General features: G+C 36.8%; 1 protein-coding gene across 1 annotated transcript in view; it reads right to left on the minus strand.

Annotated features, from left to right (window-relative positions):
* Window positions 1-7,361: 7,361 nt before the first annotated feature.
* MSH2 (mutS homolog 2) overlaps window positions 7,362-19,913 on the minus strand; it is a 74,007-nt gene continuing 61,455 nt past the window's right edge. Inside the window, exons 11-16 of the mRNA XM_004436672.3 lie at window positions 17,751-17,848; window positions 14,419-14,664; window positions 13,121-13,325; window positions 11,656-11,903; window positions 9,661-9,836; window positions 7,362-7,805 (exon numbers count right to left, since the gene is read on the minus strand). Of these exons, the coding sequence (XP_004436729.1) occupies window positions 7,635-7,805; window positions 9,661-9,836; window positions 11,656-11,903; window positions 13,121-13,325; window positions 14,419-14,664; window positions 17,751-17,848 (1,144 nt within the window). The 3' untranslated portion in view covers window positions 7,362-7,634. The remainder of the gene's footprint in view (window positions 7,806-9,660; window positions 9,837-11,655; window positions 11,904-13,120; window positions 13,326-14,418; window positions 14,665-17,750; window positions 17,849-19,913) is intronic.

Raw genomic sequence — 19,913 nt, forward strand, 5'->3', positions numbered from 1 at the left:
GAGACTGCCCCAGAGGACACAAACTGGTAGCCCTTGGACAGAATCAGACCTGCGGACATTTTCTCGTCCAGCAATGTTTTTAAACTTTTGAATGCTTTTCGGTTGGGGTGTTCACCTTAACGCCACTGTTCTGTGTACCCGCACCTGCCTAACCCTGAAGGTGTGGCATTTGAGAACTAGGATAATCCAACTCCCTTAAATTACAGAAGAGGAAAAAACCAAAGGAGGTGCAGTTTCAAGCCACACAGCTGAGTGGTGAAGCAAGGACTAACCCAACTCAAACAGCCTCCTGGATACACCACGTGCCACTCACTTCAACTCAACCATGTGTCCTGCCCTGCACAGCCTCAGTCATCAGTTTACTCACTAAGCACATATTCAGAGCAGAGTGACGGAGAGAACCTCAGAGTTGTTCCTCAGGCTAGATAAAACATTCCTGCCTTAAGACAGAACATACATAACCTCCAAGTCAAGTGGTCAGAACATTTGAGCACACCAGCTTCAGTGTCTTGCTCCAAACACTGCTGACATTTAATTCCATCTCCCCATTTTGCAAGCTTCTAGTGACCATCTCTCTTCTCATTTAAACAAAATTTTTTCTCCAACAGGGTACCATGCAATCACTTAATTAGATGTCAGCATTTGGTGACTGGTGAGCTTCTGAAAGAATGCAGCTTCTTAGCTGCTCAGGTTCCTTTGGGTTAATAAGCCCCGACAGCAGCTTTGCAGTAGCCAGGAACCAGCATGACCCCAGGTGGATGCCTCCTGCTATGTCCACATAGCAGCTTCCACAACCGAATTAGAAATACTTCTTAACACCTGCACAACACCTCGCTCCATTTTCCCTAACTCCTGTTGCATTGCCTACACCACTCATTTTGACACTAAATAATATTTAGAAAGATTAAATTTATCACTCGTGTACATCTCAGATTCCTAACTATATTTTAAGCCTCTAAATGGAAAGAAAAAAAAGTACAGATTTTAGAGACTCGTTGCTGGCTTTCACATCCTGGCTCTGCTTCTTACTGGCTGTGTGGTGGGCAAAGTACCGACCCTCTGAGCCTAGGCGTTCTCATCTGTGAATCGCAGGTAACAGAAGTGCCTACCTTTTAGGATTGTATAGGAGGAGGAGCCTTTGAGGAGCCCAGCACAGAAGCTTGTCCTTTTCAGATACTCAGAAAGTATTTTAACGTTGCCAAATTGTTCATCCACATTGTAATATTAACGATTCAATGTGGAAAGTCATTTTCATGATTGATTTGGCTGAGCCAGACAATGTTGAGCAACAAACATCACACTAGATTTAATAATATATACAAAGTCCTGATCATTATATGAAGAAAAAAATGGATACAATACATCTTGCTGGATGGACAATGCATATTAAAATTTCACATCAGCGGCTGAACTGAAAATAGTTGCATTGTCTTAGATTTAACTATATTTAATTTGGTTTTAAGCTATCTCCATTCATGATTATTCATAAAATTAAACTGACTGCTAATTATAACTGATAAGTGTCAACAAAATTCTAGGAAATAAACCCAGTACTAATAGTGTGATAATACAGTTAATTGCTTTGGTTGTGTTTACCTGCTGATTCTGAACACCAAGGTATTCATTGCCGTTGTTCTTTTGTTAGAACTAATAAGAAATTGTCCAGTGACAGAACTTTCCTTCCTTCTAAATTTAACCACCTGGGGAGTTTATAGTTTCTCTTTACCTCTTTGAGGTGAACCAAAGGCAGCAGCAGTGTGGTCTTCTAGTCACCAAGTCTAGAAATAAGATCAGATCCAGTGAAGGTCGCCCAACATCCCGTCATCACCATATTGTTCATGCCACTGCTGAATTTCCCACATAGCCGTATGAAAGATGTGTGTGGGCACTTCTGTTTGGACAAACCACAAGCCAAAGCGAAAATATGCCAACATACATTGAATTTGGACCGTGTTCTGGGTGTTGTCTGACACCATGAAACACTGCTTCCAGGGAGGTGGGGAAGCAGCTGTGTTAAAGGCAAAGCGAGGGCTCCCCATTTCCCTCCTCAGAGAAGAGGAAGCATTGCTACCAGCAATGAGACCTTGTCTACAAGGGGCAACTTCTTCTGTGATACCCTAGCACTGTACCAGAATGTTCACAGACATCTGAAAACTGACCAGATAGGCAAATTCTGAAGCAGAACAATAAGAGAGCAGCAGCTCTATCTATCAAGGAAAGAGGAAGGAGGAGAACCTCGGGCAGAAGCTACTATTTTAAGTTTTAGTCTAAAAATATGTGTATCATTCTGGGCATTTTCATCATCTTTCCTGGCCACGCCCTATCTCCTTACCTCAAACACACTGAGCCTAGGAAGGCAATAGTAGAGATTTCCTTCGTATATGAAAATTCTCTTTACTCATTTGTTCTTCCCCATAAGTTGATTAACATTGTTTAATTTATTTCAGACCAGGCACTGGTTTTTCTTCTGACTGTTCTGCACACCATTGTAATCAACAGAATGTAGCTAACAAGCCTAAAGAGCCACTCAATACTGCATCACCAGCTCCTACCATATGCTGTGGTGAAAACATAACTTCCAAAAAAGCTAAATGCAGAAAGACCAAGGATAGAAGATGCATTTAATACTTAAGAAGTCTAACAGGATGTGCTTAGTATGTGGAACATTGAGATTTTAAGGGGAAAAAGTTATTCTTTAAATATATCTATCCTAAATCATCTTTCTTCTGTTCTGCTACAATTTTTACCCTCAAAACGGTAATTTAAGGAAAAAAAATCAAGTTAATTACAAAAACAATTGCATCTTTGGATGGATTCTTAGTGCTGTTAAAAACTGCAAAAAATCATGTATTTTCCCAGAAACGTGGTTTTGTGGGCAACAGATTTCATGATAACAGTATGGTTGAGTTCTAAATCTTGGATAATATTTATATATTCGGCTTTATTCTGGTATTACCCAAGTTCATGTCGGAGTGGAAAAAAAAAGCCAAACCACATTACAATTTTAAAATGCAACTGTCTTTTGACGGGTCAGAAATTAGTTTTTCTTTTGCTTTACATCCACCATTCCAAAAGGAAGGAGACTCTAATTGAAAGCCTGGTTGCTTCATTAGCCTATTCATGTAATAAGCAAAGCTTAAGTCTGAAACATCTTAAACAGGTCTATTATGTGTTTTTTCATTTTCAAGAACATCTTAGAACTAAACAAAGTCTCTTTTAGAGAAATGAAAGCAGCCTGATTTATCAGAGCTTGATAGACTACGTGTTTTCTTAACATTGACATCCCCTCCCCCCAGGTCTTGTAGCCCTAACAACTAAAATCAAGGACTGATTTCCATTTTAGACATGATTTTGTGCAGCCATCTAAAAACACTATTTCATAGCTAGCCAGAGGATGAAATATTTCATTGGAATTTGAAAATTGCTTTTTGAATGATATAAAAAAAGTCTTCCGCTTATAAGTAACTAAATGATTTTGTAAACTAATAAAAATTACCACATTAATAAGTTGTTCCTTTGCAAGTTTGCCTTCTTCCCAAGCTTTTGGTATCTGGAAAAGGAAAACTGATGTAACTCACTCTAAAGTATCAATGATAATGAAAAAGAGCATGGTAAGTAAAGATAAGCATTTTAAAGGGCTCATTGGTCTTAAATTTTCATTTGTTCTCATACCAAACTTTAAGTGCTTAAAACATAATTGCATAGTTTAATAATTATAAAGCAAGCACCCGCATAACCACCACTCGGGTCAAAAAACAGAATGCTGTAGGGTTCCAGAAGCCTACTAGAAGCCCCCTCCCGATCAGCACACCCACACACCTAGACAGTCTCCTGATTTAAATATTCTTGTTGGGCCAGCCGGGTGGCGCAAGCGGTTAAGTGTGCGCGCTCCACTGCGGCAGCCCAGGATTCGCCAGTTCGGATCCCAGGTGCACACCAATGCACTGCTTGTTGAGCCATGCAGTGGCGGTGTCCCATATAAAGTAGAGGAAGATGGGCACGATGTTAGCTCAGGGCCAGTCTTCCTCAGAAAAAAAGAGGAGAATTGGCATCAGATGTCAGCTCAGGGCTGATCTTCCTCACAAAAAAAATAAATGATCCTGTTTAAAAAATAAAAATAAATATTCATGTTGTTTTTCTTGATAGTCTTACCCCAAGTATGAATGCACCATGAAACGGTATTTTACTTGTTCTTCAACTTCATGGGAATAGGAAAAACCTGTATTATTCCTTCTCTGTCATTCCTTTTGCTTACTGCTTTTAAGATTCTATGTTAGTTTGTGTAGCTGTAGTTTCATTTCCATAGCTGGGTTGTTTCCAATTTCCAATTTGGGCCTACTGTTTCCAGTTTGGGTCTATCACAAGCATTCTTGTATGCACAATGCATACAAGCATCTCTAGAGTATGCACCTAGGAGCAGAACTGCTGGGTCATGTGCATATTTTCAGCTTGACTAGATAATTATTGCCACTAGCAGTGTTGTCCCACATCCTCACCAACACTGGCATTGTGACACTGTAAATGATTGTCAATCTGGTGGGGGGAGGGGGTGGGAGTGGGGAAGGGTAACCCAGCATGGTTTTCATTTTCATTTTTCTGACTGGTGATTAAAGACCTTTACACATGTATGGACCACTTAGATTTCCTCTTTGGTAAAGTGCCTGAACTTTTTTTTTTTTTTAAAGATTTTATTCATTTATTTTTTGCCCCCAAAGCCCCAGTAGATAGTTGTATGTCATAGCTGCACATCCATCTAGTTGCTGTATGTGGGACGCGGCCTCAGCGTGGCCAGAGAAGCGGTGCGTCCATGCGCGTCCGGATCCGAACCCAGGCCGCCAGCAGCGGAGCGCGCGCACTTAACCGCTAGGCCACGGGGCCGGCCCCTTAACTTCTTTTGAAACAAGTTTTATTGAGCTATAATTCACATACCATACAATACACTCATTTAAAGTGTATGACTCAATGGTTTTTAGTATATTCAGATATGGGCAAACATCATGTTTTAGAACATTTTCATCTCAGAATGAAACCCCATACGCTTTAATTATCACCTCCCTAGCCACCCATTCCCTGGCCACCAACCCCTATGCCACTGCTAATCCACTTTGTTTCTACAGCTTTCCCTAGTCTGGACTCCTATGAATGGAACCATTTAATACGTAGGCTCTTGTAACTGGCTTCTTCACTGTTTCCAAGGTTCATCCAAGTTGTAGCATATATCAGTCTTCCACTCCTTTTATGGCCAAATAATATTCCTTTATTCCGGATATCCCACATTTTGTATAGCCACTCATTCATCCATTGATGGACGTTTGGGTTGTTTCCACTTTTTGGCTATTATGAATGACCCTGCTATAAACATTTGTGAGCAAGTTTTTGTGTGGACATGTTTATTTTCTTGGATATATACCTAGGAATGGAAATGCTGGGTTATATGGTAACTGAGGAAATGCCAGACTTTTCCAAAGCAACTGCATCATTTTACAATTCCACAGGTAGTGTATGAGTTCCAATTTCTCCACATCCTCATCAATACTTAGCTTTTTTTTTTTTATGAGGAAGATTGGCCCTGAGCTAACATCTGCCAATCCTCCTCTTTTTGCTGAGGAAGACTGGCCCTGGGCTAAAATCCATGCCCATCTTCCTCCACTTTATACGGGACACTGCCACAGCATGGCCCGACAAGTGGTGCGTCAGTGCATGCTCGGGATCCGAACCAGTGAACCCTGGGCCACCGCAGCTGAGCGCACGCACTTAACTGCTTGTGCCACCAGGCCAGCCCCTTCCCTTTTTTTAAATTGAAGTAACATTGTTTCATAACATCACATAAATTTCAGTTGTGCATCACTGTATTTCGCCTTCTGTTAGACTACATCGTGTTCACCAAGTCTAGTTGCCGTCACCATTCGAATCTCCCACTTGACCCCTTTCGCCCTCCCCTCCACCCTCCTTCCCCTCTGGTAACCACCAATCTCTTCTGTGTGTCTGTATTTATCTTCCAAGAGTGAAATCACAGTATGTCTTTCTCCATCTGACTTATTTCACTTAGCCTAATTTTAGCTATCCTAACAGGTGTGAAGTGGTAGCTCACCGTGGTTTTATTTATTTATTTGTGAGGAAGATCAGCCCTGAGCTAACATCCATGCTAATCCTCCTCTTTTTGCTGAGGAAGACCAGCCCTGAGCTAACATCTATCACCAATCTTCCTCCTTTTCTTTCCCCCTTTTCTCCCCAAAGCCCAGTAGATAGTTGTATGTCATAGTTGCACATCCCTCTAGTTGCTGTATGTGGGATGCCGCCTCAGCATGGCTGGACAAGCGGTGGGTCGGTGCACCTGGGATCCGAACGCAGGCCGCCAGTAGCAGAGCGCATGCACCCAACTGCTAAGCCATGGGGCTGGCCCCTCACCGTGGTTTTAATATGCATTTTCCTGATGACATCCTGCATCTTTTCATGTGCTTACTGGCCATTTGCATATCTTCCTTAGAAAAATATCTATTCAGATCCTTTGTCTTTTAAGTGGGTTGTCTTCTTAGTGATTTTATAGTTCTTTATATATTCTGGATGTAAATCCTTTGACATTTTATGTGGTACCGATATGTTCTCCCATTATGAATCTAATCTTTTCACTTTGTGATACCTTTTAATGAAAAGAAGTTTTTAATTTCAATATAGCTAAGTGTGTCAAACTTTATGGATGCTGTTTTTGACTTAAGAAATCTTTTCCAAAGCTGATTTCATATTTCCCAAATATTCATAAAAATATTTCCCTATATTATTTTCTATGGAACTATATAAAACCAAACACTAAAAGCTTGGTAGTTTTGCCTTGTACATTTAGGTCAAAAAGTCACTGCAGTTAACTTTTATATATGATGTGGAGCAGGGATCCAATTTCATTTTGTTCCTGTATGAATATCCCACCATCCCATCACCATTTATTGAAGACTGTGTTTCTCCGCCCCCATTTTCAGCAGGGCCAGCCACTAACTCTTAATCTCTCCATCGCTTTGCTGTAAAATAAGAGAAGTAGACCATCAGGGTTCCCAATCTGAAAAGATTTTGTTAAAATCCAGATTTTTAAGTCTCACCACGAACTGGGAGTGGGAGAATGGCAGAAGGGGTGGAGAATCACACGAGGACTCTGGATTTATAAGCTCCTTGACTAATGCGTATGCAGCCAAGCTGGCTCCTGCCAACAGATGGACACTGTGGACAATCACTGAAAATGATTTCCATGATTCCTTCTAGCTTTAAGATCCTTTGCCTTTACAAAGTCTCTGGGCTACTGTTTCTTCCATACCATTTGGGAATAAATACGTGTAGAAGATCTATTACAAAGGAATACGATGCATATCAAATTCCATAAACTACATAATTTTATTTATAAAATTCAACATAGTGCCTACTATTGCCCACGTCCATTTAAGTATTCCTCAGTTACAGCTCTCATTTTTTCAAAATAAAGATCTTGAAAATGCACTCAAGTAGAACAAAGTATTACTAAATATTTTAAGTTGATATCCATGAGCATCAATTGCCAACACTATGAAAAAAGGTTACTATAAAACAATACAAAAGTATTACAGACAATAGCTTATCAAGATTATATTCATTCCATTGGTGGGATTTTTTCACGCAGTAACCTTTATTCGTGAAATGATTTCATTTACAAAACTATTATTCTTTGCTATCACCTCAGCTTTCAGCTGTTTTAACTTCATTGTGATGTTTTCTTCTGACATTTCAGTAAAGGGCACTTGCTTCACCTTGGATAGAAACTCTTGAATGATTTTTTCACCTTGCTGAAAAACATGTGAACATTCCATTAGTCTTTTAGAAAAGATATTTTAAAGTCACATTAAATAGTAGTGAATTGTTTCACTAAATTTCAATCTAAACACGCCACCCAATATTTAAAGAACATTCTTTAAATTGTACATGTGCACTATCTGAAATATGTAGCACAGCCCTTACTTGACCATATTTCTTCATAGCAAATCATTAAAATGATATTTAGCATATTTTCAGCTGCTAATGACAAAGGGGCTGAATACTTTAGTGGTTCCCAAATCCCTCAGCTTTTATTATTGATATATAAACTTAGTCTTCTGGGGAAAAAAGAACTCAAGGTTTACAAATACTGTAAAGCACGGTCATCGAAAATTTAATACTCATACGTACACATAGGATGTTTCTCTTTTATTTTACTGCCCAGTAATTGCCATTCTAAAGAACATGGTTATTACTTGCCATGTGACCCATGGGCAAATTCCTTAACCCACATTCCTCATCCATAAAATGGGGATAATATTACCAACCTCACAGGGCTGTTGTAAAAATTAAAGAGAGTTAATATGTATAAAGTGCTTAGAGCAGTGCCTGGCAAAGGGCTAGCACTATGTAAATATTTTATTATTGCAAATGAAGCAGAACTAAAAAGTCTGCTTTTCACACAGGGAGCTAGTTGGTAGTAAATACCTTAAAGGTGAAAGGCAGATATCCAAATGACAAGATAAAGAAGACATACTTCTCTATTAAATAACAAGTATACTTTTTCTCAAAGATAAAATCTAGACTAATATCAATAGCTATGATTGTCTCCCTTAGCTTAAAATTTTATCAAAATACATTGTAATTACTATTATCAGAAGTACATGGCTTCTCTTCTAATTGGAAACCAGAGATTACATAAAAGAGCCTATCTAATCCCAAATTACTGTTAGCTGTGGTGCTGATACCAAGACCATTTCATATTCAGGATGGCAACCTTCCACACTTAAAAGCTATTAACAGTTAAAATACATTTCTCCTGCTTGTAAAGGTACAACAGATAAAACCATACCTTTTAAGCTCAAAAACAAAACACATCATCTATTATTTAACAATCATCTATCCTTCCAGTAAAAACAACAACAAAATTCACTGGGTAATAGCTAAAAATGTGACAAGAAGCTGTCACAATGCATACCATAGTAAATGTTGCCAGGACCCAGTAGTGAATTATGATTCTTTTATTTTCATTATTACAGAGAATAATCCTTTAAGTTTTAAAAAACACTTTGGCAGATGCTTATACCTTTCTGTGCAAACATCTAAATTTCACCCTCACTCAGAGAAGGCCCAACATAAGATCAATTTCTCCCATGAGAATTGAAACATACTGCCCAGAGAGCTTTCCTGAGTAAACATCTGTCATACACCATTTTATTCTCTATCATGTATTCATTATTCTTATTTCTAACTAGATTCTAAACTAGAGGACAGAAACTATATTTCTTTGGTATCATCTTAACTAAGCACCAAGTAAATATGCAATTTAACTGAACTTAATTTGTTCATTTATGAAGTAATCAAAGATGTGCTTGGACATCTCCAACTCCTTTGAATTACTTATTTTAAACCTACACTAATATTCCTATCCTCCTACTTTTTAAATATGGTACTTGAAATGCTATCTTTGATCATGCAGATTTACGTAGTGCAGAAATCAAAACGATACAGATGGATTCTTTGCCATGCAAAGAAATGGAAGTGAAAGCCAATAACGAATGATCAATGAATACACATTAGATCATTAAGGAAAAAATAACTCATCTTGGTGACCCGATATACGTAACAATACAGAGGTTAAATAACTACAAAAACAATCTGACAAACCTCTCTTTCCAGATAGCACCTCTTTGCTGCCGGTTCCATTTCGTCATATTCTTGTGATTCTCCAATATTCTGAAACTCCTCTAGTTCCAGGGCTTTCTGTTTAGCACATTCTATTACATGCCTAGGGAAATTAGCAAGCTCTGCAACGTGAATCCCAAAACTTTGATCACAGATACCTACAAGAAATTTGGAGGGTGTGAGGGGCAAGGTGGGAAGAGACGGCAATTCATGTAAATGGAACTTATCCTTCTCACCTTGTCATTAGCAAACTTAATTTTGTATTATTTCAAATACATTAGCCAAATGTTTCAGAGTAACTTAGATAAAGGAATTTTAATTAAGCCTCCAGTGAAAAGTGATTATGACTTGGCACACAGTGCTGCATTTTATCCTGGACAAATGCAGTAGAAAAAATAAAAATAGCAGAGGAAAAGCTTGACAGATAATCCTCAAAGGCCTAGACAAATATCTGAATCTGCAGAAAAATTAATCAACTCAATTTCTCTCTGAGGTTTTCTCATTTCATAAGGGAGAAACTCAAGTATTAAGAAAAAAAGAGATCAACGCAAAACTGTCACTAATTAGGAGGAGCATTTAATTCAAAATATACTCATATTATTAGTGAATGGTCTATCCTCTGGATCTGCCTACATCATTTTCTAGAGATGGTGACTCTGGAAAATTGGCTGGACAAATATATTTAAATATTTAAAATACTTTTCTTACAAATGTTACTTACCATTCTTATGTAATCTGATTCTGATTCTAAACTACTGCAAACAAATGAAAACAGAATTTGACCCAAATCAGTAGTAAATTTATAGACTAGGTAGCTTATCTTCATGCCCATTTGCAGAAAATAAACTGACTTAAGACATTCCCTCCAAAAGTTTAATACAAATGATGCTCATAGTTATTATGGAGCTTCCATTTTTGCCTTAATTATTTATCAACTATATATAGCCTAGTTATATATCCCACGCATTCTGGAGCTGGATACTTGCACCACTAAGAGAAATAAATAAAAATAAAATAGAAACAAATGTTTGATAAACATCCACAGGATGAACTTAGTCCTATCTTCTCCATACTTCATTTTTTACATTCTGAACCCATTTCTATATCACACAAAATACAAAGATTTAAAAGCAAAACCTCAACTTCATGCTAAATGCCAGGTCCAACTAAAAGTATCCATCTATATTCTCTATAAATAATAATAATAACGCAAACACAGTAACTCAAAAGGATTCCCAATGAAGCACTAGTAACAAAGGATAAAAGAACCAAAAAAAAAAAAAAAAAAATCTCATTAATGTGCAACCAACTGATGCAGAAAAATGTGTTCATGGAAAATAAGAAAGCCATCTTAAAAAGTTATTCTGATGACTGGTGAAATGTTTAAGTAATAAAAACTTTACAGTATGTTAATTTCACCAAGTCAGTAATCTGATTAGCTGTGAGAACCACAAACGACAAACTTTCCTGAAAGAATAAAATGCCAACAAATAAGTCATTCCTCGTGTGATAACTACTAACAATTTCAGGATTTCTGTAAACGCCAGCTTTAAATGAACTTGTTTATATAACACATCCTTAAAAATACAATCAGATAACTACAATAAGTAGTTTATTAAACAGTAATAGCTAGAGCCTTGAAACTTCAGAAACTTATTATTACTATCAAGTAGCTAATTAGACAAGAAAATGTACTCCCCATGGGAGGTAGTACAAAATCCCTCTGTAATGATATTCAAGAGTATAGATAATTCTTTCTGCGACTGTTTCAGAATCAGCAGTCCTACTACGAGACACAGAAATGTAGATAATGGTCCATGTCTCTGCCTCCAAACTGAATTAAGAGGTAAACGTGTTCAGTAAAAACATCAATAATTCATACTAACTTAGAATAAGGCAATTACTGATGATTTCAAGAATAGTAAGTTTCCTATTGTCACAGTCTGAATTTACAGTACACCAGTGGTATACACTTACCTTTCTTCACCTGATAAAGCATAGTTAAGGTCTCTTGAGTAGTTAATGCTGTGACATGCAGATTATTAACAGTTGGTATCTGATTGGCCAAGGCAGTAAGTTCATGAAAATGGGTTGCAAACATGCAAAAAGCACCGATCTTTGTTGCAATGTACTCTGATATAGCCCATGCTAACCCAAATCCATCATAGGTAGAGGTTCCTCTTCCCAGTTCGTCTATGATTATTAAAGAATCTTTGGTCGCAGACCTGAAACACATAATTACATGAAAATTTCCCATAAAATAATGTTGTAATGCAAAAAACAAAATGAAGACAATGGGAGAGATGTGCCACAAACAAAACAGCTTATCTTAATATATAAAGAAATTCAACAAAGTCAATAAAACGCACTAAATCTTCAGTAGAAAAATGGGCACCGTCACGAACAACTGATGGAAGAGGAAACAAATGGTAAATATTTTTTAGATTACCAATCTCACTACACATAATCAAAGAATTTCTAAAAGCAGCTACCATTCATTTCTTGCCAATCAAATCAGCTAAAAATTTTAAAAAACAGTACTGCATGAAGATGGGACAAGGGTGTGATGATACGGACACCCACATACATGGCTGGTGGTCATGTAAACTTGTGTGACCGCCACAGCCCTTCCAATACAAGATATTAGCATTTTTTCTTTTCTCATCTTTAACCAAATATAAGGAGGAGATTATTTTTTTAATTACAGAATTTGACAGTTCTTCATGTGCTTATTGGTCATTTATTTCTTTTTCTGTGACTTGCCACTGACACCTTTGCTTATTTCTTTAATCTTTTAAGTTATGAATATTAACTTGTTGACTAATTACTATACAGAACATTTGTATTGCTTTTATAATTCCCCACAAACAAAAAATAATCAACACATAATTTACTAAGGATGTACTATATGCAAAATACTTTAGAAGACACCAAGAAACAGAAGGCATAGCCTCCCTGCCTTCAAAGAAGTTCCTAAAAAGTGAAATAAAGAGATTTCAGTAACCTCTAAAATAAAAACCAGACATGTCCAAGAGTTCAGAGAAGCACCCATGACCTTAGGCTCACGTGACAAGGAAAATCATCAGAGAAGTAGAATTTCTGTCATTAGAGCCTTTAAAGATTGGAAAGGACTAGGGTAAAGGGCAAGGAAGGACCATTCCAGGTAGTGTGAACAGTGTAAGCAAAAGCATGGTAGTGGGGGAGATTTATAAGATGAACAACCAGCAGAAGCCTTAAGAAGACAACTTTAAAAGTCAAAGAAGCTTTCCACAACTAGCACCAATCACCCTTTTAAGATGATATAAAATATATAAAGTTCACAGGAGAACTATTAAACTAGATAAAAGTTCTTGTATGTTTTATAGATGAATCTGCAAAGGTACTTCTTACACAGGATGGGGACATTCAGTTCCATTTTCAGGGGACTGGTAAATGCACTCACCTGAGAATAGAAGCAGTTTCTAACATTTCAGCCATGAATGTGGAGACTCCTTTCAACTGACTGTCACCAGCCCCTACCCGGGCCAAGATGCAGTCCACAATGGTCACTTCTGCTGACTCACATGGCACAAAACACCCAATCTGGGCCATGAGCACTATCACCCCAGTTTGGCGAATGTATGTTGATTTACCTCCCATATTGGGGCCTATCAAAGAAATTATATCAAAAAGCAACATTATTAATTTATTTCTCCTAATAATAAATTGACTGCTAGCCCTAAATTGCACATTGGTGACTAATCACCTAGGTCATATGACCCGGTATACAAGCAGCAGAACTACACACTGCCCAAAGATGTGGACAAAGTTACTGACCACACTACTCCCTGAAGTAATGCTATTTTCTCTTCAAACAAACCTACACTGCACCCTTCATCAAGAGGACCCATGAAAAATATACCTTAGCTATAATTTGACTACGGCCTAGAAAGACCATACATTTTCCCACAGTTCATAGAGCTGGCTGCAGGATAACTTCATGAAATCCGAAAAACAGGCCTAACTGAATAACTAACTAAACTCATTAATAAATGGCGCTATTAGTGAAAGGATCAGTACGGTCAAATCATTCAAATCACTTCAACTCTACCTAAAGCCTTAAGACATGACCCTGGCTTTTGGAAAACGTACAATTTACTTGTCTGGGTTAGATTATATGAACAACTTGAAAATCCATTTGGGGAAATAGAATACAATCATTGACTGTTCCCCAAATACATTTGCCCAAAGACCCCTACCCCACCTCTACTTTTGTTTTCTAGAATTGGTTAAGATCTCTCAAAACACTTGAGTTTGAGACACCCTATGTTAGTCTATAAGCAAGTCTACTTTTTTCGAGTTTCAAATATAGTGCTATGGCTTTCAAAGAATTGCTACCCTAAGCCGAGGTCATTCCAGCAGCCAATTCTGCTTGACCTTCAATGACCTCACCATTGAAAGGTCTGGCTCAAAGGTAAACTTTGAGGATGAAGGGATGTTCATTTTTAAATGCACTGAAGCCCTGGAACAGAAGTTTCACATAGACACAATATTCTCTCATAAGTTTCTTCTTCCCTTCCAAATCGTCCCTCTAATCTAAATGTGAATATATTACTAACTAGTATGAATAACATGTTCTTTTTCTAATGTCAGGGACTAGGATTTTCTTCATCGATTTTAAATATATTTTCCACTCCAACATAAAAAAAGGGAAACATTACCCAAAAAAGCCCATAAAATAGGTTTGTTTTTTTTTCTTACCAGTAATGATGTGGAACATCTGTTTATCTTTTTCAAAGTGAACATCATTAGGAATAAACGCAACTTCATCTTGAACTTCAACACAAGCATGTCTGGATGCTTTCAACGTAATTCTTCCTTGTCCTTTCTCCAAAATGACCGGTCGTACATATGGAACAGGTGCTCCATTTGACACATGTGCAAAGCTGACCACAGCATCTAGCTGAGCCAACACATCATTGAGTGTCTGCATTGGTTCTACATAGCCTATATAAAAACAGAAGATAGACACAGGAATATTGAATAATAAAAAAATACACATAAGGAGCTAGAAGAATAAATATAACTCCCCCATTTGGGAATTCAAAATCCATTTCCTAATTTATATACTTAAAAAAAAAAAATTAACAGAAGTTTGCCATAACTAAACTTGAAAGGAACACCTAAAACTCAACATGAGGCTAAAATGTGTTGCTATATCTGCCCCTACTATGGACAGATTTCAAAAATAGAGAAAGTGTGATGCCTTCCCTTACCAAAATCCACTAAAATATAAAAGCACACAGCTGCTTATAAAGAAATGAAGCAGAGGTTTAAAAAAAAAAAAACCTAAAAAGGAAAAGCTTTCATAATACATTGATAAGGTAAGAAAAGCAGGGGGCAGTAATATGAGGCACACCTGCGATTTTAAGACACACCTTTCTCTAAATTTTAAGAGTCTGAAACCAGAATGGCATTTCATAATTATCATAAGAAACATGCAAACACCAGGTACAAAGATCTAATTTAAGTCAAGGCCTATGCATGTATAAACCTGACCGTGAGACTCTTAGTTGAGCTTTTTTTTCCATCAGTACCACATGCAGTTGAATTTTAGCATAATTTTAGATCCATAATTGTCACTTAAAATACTTTCAACAAGATTCTTCTCTGCTAGAGTATTAAAACTAGAAGCTATTATGTACATTAAAAAGTCCCTGACACATGCTAGGCAAAGCATGTTTTGGCAATAAAAATGGTGAAAATTTTCAAAATAGATTCTAAAATATTAATAGGTTGGAGGGGTTGGTCTAACAGACCCACGTGTCACGTAGAACTACCAAGCAGACATCAATGTGTCAAAAAGCTTCAAGGGATATTCAAGAGAATAGCGTTTAATTTTAGAAAAACACAAAATTATGAGTTTAATAAAATGGCAGGAAACTTGACTCATCTTTGATTCCCTTGTTCCCCATAAAAGTGATAAAATGTTTTGAAAATAAAAATTAACTTATGAATGGCCAAATACAAATAATTCTCTGTTTCACCACTTTTAAACTTATTCCTGTTTTACCAAACATATATTTAAAAAAGGGGGGGAAGGGGGAAGAGTTCACACTACCCTATCATGTAGCAACAGAAACCTGTTGCCGTATTAATAAACCTGTATTAAGAACACATAGATTGACATGTTTCTTACCAGCTACTTCAAAGCTGCCTTCAGGACAGTCTTAGTTCAGTCCATCTAAGTAAAGCCCACACTCTAATGCAGGTAGTCAAGTGTTTAAAGAAACTTCTACCAAAAGGAGTTTGTAAACAAGCTACTGCCATGACTTGTCTGGTGGTCCTATCTTAAATAGTAGTGGACTATTTACTATAATTACTTTAAAACTCAAAAAATTTCTAACATAACAAGAATAGGTTCATAATAAAAAAGAAACCCACAAGCCTCTTAATTAATAAGTTTATACATGGTATATCACATCATCTGGCTTTTAACAGCATCACCTTTTCTGATTTAACAGCAAGATAGAAAACTACAAAAATGCTTCATTACATTTTTAAATAAAGATAGTTTATAATGTGTATATTAGACCAAGAAGAGGTTTCATTTAAATTCAAGGTGATTCCAAATATAAAACCTTCAATTTAAATGTTAAAACCTAGCAGTTTTAACCTAGTAGGTGCTTAATGAATACCAGTTAATATTACTTTTTGTGAGGAAGACTCATAGTTTGAATATAGTGTTTACAGAGTTCTTAAAAATGCAATTTAGGCTCAGGAACATAATTCATCTAGAAGATTATCATGCTACAGTTATCTGATACCACCAAGCAAAAATGTAATCTTTACAAATCTCATTCATCAACACCAATACATAGAGTGTATTAAAACTCTTTAAATTTTATGTTTCTGATTTACTATGAAAATTCATAATAGTAAAACAATTTAAAGAATTATACATGAATAGTTTTTAAATGACTTTTTACCCCTAAATAATTCAACACGCATATCCTGAGAACAAGGACATCCTCCTACTTAATCACAATACACAGCCAAGAAATGCTGACACCGATACCATATTATCTCATATTAAACCTTGCCAATTCCTTTATAGCTATTCCCCAACTCCAATCCTGAGTCCTGGATCCAATCAAGGATTGTCCACTGCATTTGACTTTCCTGTCTCTTTACGTCTCCTTTAACCTAGAACAGATTCCTTTTTTGCTTCCATGACACTGACATTTTTAAAGAGTTCAGGCCGTAAAAAGAATGTCTCACAATCTATCTAATTTTTCTTCTTCTTAATAATCAGGTTAAACATTTCTGTCAAGAATACTACATAGATGATATTGTGTCCTCTGTGAATCACATCAGGAAGCATACATATGTTATTTGTCCCATTATTGGTGATGCCAACTTTGATCACTTGGTTAAAATAGGTCTTTGGTATATTTTCAAAGGGCACAGTGAAGGTTACAGTCAAAATACACATGACGATAGGCAAAGCCTTCCAGCTTCACACATCACGCACCTACCCTGTGCTAAACATACATTCATTCATGCTAAGGGCGATACCATAGTGCTCAGTCATGTGTCTCTTCAGTTATAAGACAACCATCTCAAACAGTGCCTCTAGAATGGACTCTGAAAATCTATAAAATGGCACATAGAACTCAAAAAGGCTTGCCTCGTGTAATTTCTATTTGCTTTGCAGTGGTATTTATTTCCATAATCGAAAGTATGAGCCCATATATAATCTAAGGTATTAGTGCCTTGTAGCCCTTGGTGTTTCTTTTCCTTGTTACGACTACAGTAAGTTTTGTGCTTTTCTGCACGTCTTTGTTTTTCAGGGTATTCCCATTCCTTAGCCTGCACTAGCTTATCTTTCTATATACAAGAGTAATTTCCAGTTACTTTTCCTACCACAATACAGCATGCATTATTTTATAAGTAGCCTAACATAATAAACAGTCACAGTGAGTAAGAGCTTTTTGAAAAACCACTCTTCAAATATCCTGATGTTCTTTCTAGTACTAACAACCAGATCATATTCAGAATATTTAATGTATTATTGGTTCTATTAAACTTACCTGAAGAAATATTGACAATTTCTTTAACAATGGCATCCTGGGCTTCCTCGTATTCGGTTCTATTTTTGGTATACTCTTCATTGAGAGAAGTCAATTTACTGCAAATCAAGATAATGGTATTATTAAAAATATTAAAACATCTACTGGAGGTAATGTGCACTACATAAATATATATCCAGAGTATCTATCCTATAAAGCATCAAAACAATAATTAAAATGAAAATATCAGTAGAAAATTAGCAACTCATTAGGGGTAGATGTGGCTGGAATTCAGTGTACTAACATTTATGCTGTTTGGAATAGCCTGCTGGCACAATTCTTGCTATAACAATTACTCCCTTGAGTAAAATTCTGATCGGTGACCTTCTCTAAAATATTTAAGTGGAATAAGTTTTCATCCTTATTTAGGAGAGGCCATCACCCCTTTTAAAATACACATACACACACACACAAACACATCACACAGTTTCTCTCCTTACTGTAGTATAACTGTCTTTTGATACTGAAAGTTATCAAAGTAAGGAAAATGTCTGAAAGCTAAATCTTAATTAGTAATTTAAAGAGAAAATGAAAATTATAGGTTGAAATTAAAAAATGCTGAAGAAAGATGAGAATAAAGTAAAGAAAAAAATATTCACTGGTATCATAAGAAAGGTACAAAATTTTAAAAAAGACGAGGGTTCACAGAGGAGACGAGAAAGAGGGGGAAGTACTTATCGGAAGGAGAAGGGCATCAGTCAACCAAAGCAGTAACTGTGAAGTGGATGGAATTAGCCAGTGGCATAATACACATACACAGCTCAAGAACAGTACATAGGCAAGTAGCACAAAAAGACTAGTATGAGACAGGCAAATGGAAAGAATTACAGGAAGAAAAGCAAGAGGCAAAGCCATTATAAAGGTGAGACTGCTACGTGAAGGGAAGAGCTGCAAAAAACAAAAGCAGTGGGCAGGGACCAGAATGTGTAGGTCATGATAAAGACTAGATTTTTCTGGTTGACAGATAGACAGTGGAGTTTTTTTAAGAAAGAGAATTATATGATCAGAATCAGATATATAGCAAGCATTCAATTTATTGACAAAAATGTATGAATGAACGAATTTTTCACAACTTTTGGAATCACTGTGGTCATTCAGTTCAATCTCTTTTATATATGTTGTAACTAACCAATGGATGATTCAATGATTACAACACCCCAAAAGTTCTGTCTTAGCTAAGCCAAAAATATACATATATTTCTAGAATCAGGGATATAGTGTGGTGGAAAAACAACTACTACTAAATTTGGCAACAGAAGATCTAGGTTTCAGTACCTAGTGTTACTAGTTGTCTAATCCTGGGGAACTGGAGTTTTGGCTGCTTCATCTAAAAAATGAGAGAAATACACCTGTCCTATTTATATCAGAGAGTTATTACAAGGAACAAACTAAATAGACTGAATGTTTTCATCACTGGGGTGTCTGAACACCTAGAATAATGTCTGCACATAATAGACACTCAAAATACTCGTTAAATAAATGGATAAAAGTGGATCATAAAAAGCTACCTGTAAGGTACTGGGAATATTCAAGAGGGGTGGGAGTAAGGCCAGCCATAAGTTCTAGTACAGTACAGGAGAAAGGACCAAATCACCCCGCCCCAATCACAGAAACTTTATTTTAAAATAATTCGTTTTTCACCTATGAATAATTTGCCTAAAGAACTTCCTAACATCAGCGAGGGAAAAGGCACAAAAAACTGGTAAGATTTTTTTTCAACGTGAAACATGATCCAAAAAAGAAAAAACTGTAACCTAATGAGTGGCCTCATTAAGGCTGGTAGATATCTCCCTAAATTAATCTATCCAATTGACATACCAGAAGAATTTTTTTTCTTGATAAATGATAGCAAAGTTTTCTTAGAAAAAATAAACGTGGGGCTGGCCCTGTGGCTTAGCGGTTAAGTGCTGCGCTCCACTACTGGCAGCCCGGGTTCGGATCCCGGGCGCGCACTGACGCACCGCTTGTCCGGCCACGCTGAGGCCGTGTCCCACATACAGCAACTAGAAGGATGTGCAGCTATGACATACAACTATCTACTGGGGCCTTGGGGGAAAAAAAGGAGGAGGATTGGCATGGATGTTAGCTCAGGGCCAACCTTCCTCACAAAAAAAAAAAAAAAAA

Source organism: Ceratotherium simum, chromosome 11 (genome assembly GCF_057802395.1).
Source record: "Ceratotherium simum simum isolate JZ-2026a chromosome 11, ASM5780239v1, whole genome shotgun sequence".
Taxonomy (NCBI): Eukaryota; Metazoa; Chordata; class Mammalia; order Perissodactyla; family Rhinocerotidae; genus Ceratotherium; species Ceratotherium simum.